This window comes from Monoraphidium neglectum (genome assembly GCF_000611645.1).
Source record: "Monoraphidium neglectum strain SAG 48.87 unplaced genomic scaffold scaffold01433, whole genome shotgun sequence".
Classification (NCBI taxonomy): domain Eukaryota; kingdom Viridiplantae; phylum Chlorophyta; class Chlorophyceae; order Sphaeropleales; family Selenastraceae; genus Monoraphidium; species Monoraphidium neglectum.
In genome coordinates, this window is record NW_014012195.1 from 1 (window position 1) to 3368 (window position 3368).

Genomic DNA, 3368 nt, shown 5'->3' on the forward strand with positions numbered 1-3368 from the left:
CCCTCCAGCCCCGAGTCGCTGTCCCTCAACCATTTTGACGAGGGCAACCAGGTGGAGGGCTCCGACAGCATCATCGTGAAAGGCTACACGGCAACACTGGTCGACCTGCTGCTCTCGTCCATCAAGGCGCGCGGCGGGAAGGTGCTGCTGGGCGAGAAGGTCACTGGAGTGACATATGGAGCCGACGGCGTCACGGTGAGGAGGAGGGGAGGTGACTGTGGTGGCGCCTCGGCCTCGGGGTCGCGTTGGGGTCTGCGGGCCAGCGGCTGCCTGGGGAAGGGAGGGCGTGTGACGGAGTGGGCGGGACAGCTGGAGGGCAGGGGCGTGCGCACGCGGGTGCTCTATTGAGCAGCGCACGCGTGGCGTCAGCGCTGGCAGTATCAATCCCAGTGACCCGGCATATCAAGCAAAGCGCCGTCTCTGCGCGCGCGCGCTGTTGGTGCGGCCCCACGCCGCTGTCTGCACGCCCTCGCTCTCACTCCTCCCGCACATCATCCACCACGCGCCAGGTGACCACCGCCGGCAAATCCTACAAGGCGACCTTCGCCGTTGTCACCCTGCCCCTGGGCGTCCTCAAGGCCGGCGCCGTGAAGTTCACGCCCCCGCTGCCGGCCGACAAGACCGGCGCCATCAACCGCCTGGCGATGGGCACCCTCAACAAGGTCATCCTCTCGCTGCCAGCTGCCGCGAAGCTGCCGAGCGTCAACTGGATCTCGCGCATCCCGCTGGCGTCGGACAAGGGGCGTTGGCGCGAGTTCTTTTCGCTGAAGAAGGCCACGGGGCGGCCCGTGGTGGTGGCCTTTGTCGCGGGTGAGTGGACATCGGGCGCGTTGACTGTGATTGGCGAGGGTGCGTGTCAAGGGGTGCAGGGCGCCGGGCGGACAGCGGGGACGGGAAATGCAGGGTAGAGCCAGCGGTGGCCCTTCCTCTCTGTGGGCCTGTTTGTCGCAACCTGAGCATATGCTATGTTGTGTACAGTCAATGCACTGACTGTACACAGAACAGCATAAGCTTTATTCACAACATGTTTTTCTTATCCCTCCTCGTGCGCGAGCTCACAACATATGTACCCCCCCCTAAACACACACACACACACACACACACAATGACAAACAAATGCACTCACATACATAGAGAGAGACATAGACAGAGGCTCGTACATGTCCCCACAAGCACATACAAAAGCAGTCACGCCCACACGCTCGCGCCCCCACCCCTCGTCCCCCTCCCTCTCCCCCAGGCAAGGCCGCCCTCTTCCCCGCGTCCGACACTGACAAGTCCCTCGGCGAGCAGGCGCTCGCCGCCCTCCGCGGCATCCTCGGCGGCCCCGCCAACGTCCCCGCCCCCGACCAGGTCATCGTGACCCGCTGGCACGCCGACCCCTTCTCCCTCGGCTCCTACTCCTATTCCCCGGCCGGTGCGGACGGTACCGAGCGGGAGCAGCTGGCTGCGCAGGTCAGCAACAGGCTGTACTTCGCAGGCGAGGCAACCAGCGAGGAGGCGCCCTCGACGGTGCACGGCGCGTACCTGACGGGCGAGGCGGCCGCCGGCGCCGCGCTCGCCGACCACGGAAGCAGGTAGTCGGCGGCAGGGTTTTCGGGTGTGGGAGGCCTGGCCGAGCCGCCAGCCGGACAAGTGGGGCAGTGGCTTTGGCGATGTTGGGCCGAGAGTGGGGCGTGCCTGTCGGTCGGGAGCATCCGGGCTTGTTGCATGGGTGCGGCATGCATGGCGCCGTGAGCCGCCGCAGATGCTTACCTTGGGCTCAGCCGCAGCTTGCGTGCTGTGAACATTGGATTGGCTGCCGCCGGTCTGCTGATAGTACCATGCTGGCCGAGAGGACGTGTGACCCACACCTGTCCCGGCACCGTCAGCGCGGCCGGGCATTACTGCCTGGATCTGTTTTAGTGCTTGCCGCCTCCCTTGCCTGCCACCTGTTTGGGCAGATAGCTGCGCTTTTGCAAACCCACAACATGCCCGAGATGCCCTGATGAGGTCACTGCACGCCTGGCACTTTGGAAGAGATGCGCCTCTCTGCCAACATAACGGCTCGCGGCGCTGTGTGCTTGGCGGGCACATGCATAAACCTCTGGGGCCTGGCGGCACCCGGGTCTGGCGCCATGTCCTGCTGCTGCGACTGCTGCTGCAACCCATGTGCCTATGCGCGTGGTGCCACGCGGCCTTTGCTTGCAGGGCTGATCCCCATCAAAAACCGAGCTGGGCACCTGGGCCTTTCAGGCGAGGCTCTTGAACCGGCTGTGCCGGCGATCATGAGCACCATCTTCACCACGGTCCCACCTCCCTGCCCATGCGCTTGAGCTTGCCAGGGCTGCACGCCAACCTTGCCTGCGCCCTGCTTTGCCACTTGGTTTCAGCTCTGTCAAAAATTGTAACAAAAGAATTGCACACCATCCTGCCACGGCGCAATTGGTCAACAAGTAAGGGCGACACATCGCTTGACAGGCCAACAGTCCCATGCACACAACTAGCATGGTCTGGCGTGGTCCTGGTGGATTTTACGTCGCAGCCTGCTAGGGCACTACCCTCTGAATGCTGCAACAACCTCCTCAGTCCAAAGCAGCGCTCTAAGGAGTGGTGTCCATACTGTACCTCCAGCAGGGTGCGAAAGGGGCAGCTGCTGCCAGCAGTGTCTCGTCCGGATAAGTTGGATATCTCAAGACTACCCAGGAGTAGCAGGATGTTGCTTGCCTGGACGCGCACCCTGCCGCTGCGCCCGCACCTGCTGGCCCGTCACCCAGGACTCTGCCCTGAGCAGGGCGCCGGGGGCGCCCGGGCCGCCAGTGTCTCCGGCAAGCTGCCCGCAGGTCGGTGAGGCGCAGTCGGCCTGCTGCTGCTGCTGCTGCTGCTGCTGCTGCTGCTGCTGCTGCTGCTGCTGCTGCTGCTGCTGCTGCTGCTGCTGCTGCTGCTGCTGCTGCTGCTGTTGCCCTGCTGCAATCAAGCTGTCGTCAAGCACTCCCCCGGCCTGGCCTTTATTCTTTGCCATCAACTGCAAGTACCGCCCCGCATCGAGTCGCAGCCCCTTGCCGCCGCTGCCCGCGACCAGGGCCGAGAAGGACCCGTGCCGGCCGCTGCCGGGCGTGCAGCAGCCGCTGTCGGGGTCTGGCAGGGGCGAGGGGCTGCGGCCGCGCTCCGCAGGGCCCGCCAGCTCGTCGCTGGAGCTGCTGCTGTCCCTGCGGGCGCCAGTGCAAGGTCGGTGTAGGGGTCGATTCCACAGCTGCCTGGGTGATCATGCTTGGGCACTTGGTGGTTTTCAGAGCTCTGCCCCCTGAATCACGGCCCGCGCGGGCGCACCATCTCGCTGCCTGATGCCACAGTGCAACAAAGACTGGACGGCCCACACACCCCCCCCC

At 65.0% G+C, this 3368-nt stretch overlaps 2 protein-coding genes across 2 annotated transcripts in view; one reads left to right on the forward strand and one right to left on the reverse strand.

The window, feature by feature from the left end:
- Positions 1-175: 175 nt before the first annotated feature.
- On the forward strand, positions 176-1581 carry MNEG_7863 (hypothetical protein; the record flags this gene model as incomplete). Its single annotated transcript, XM_014043661.1, has 4 exons — positions 176-195; positions 264-336; positions 510-810; positions 1241-1581. The coding sequence occupies 4 exons, from the start codon at positions 176-178 to the stop codon at positions 1579-1581; spliced, it is 735 nt and encodes a 244-aa protein (XP_013899115.1).
- Positions 1582-2677: 1096 nt separating this feature from the next.
- Positions 2678-3368, reverse strand: part of MNEG_7864 (ATP/GTP binding protein-like 1) — a gene marked incomplete at both ends in the record, with an annotated part of 5436 nt that continues 4745 nt past the window's right edge. Inside the window, one exon of the mRNA XM_014043662.1 lies at positions 2678-3188. Within this exon, the coding sequence (XP_013899116.1) occupies positions 2678-3188 (511 nt within the window). The remainder of the gene's footprint in view (positions 3189-3368) is intronic.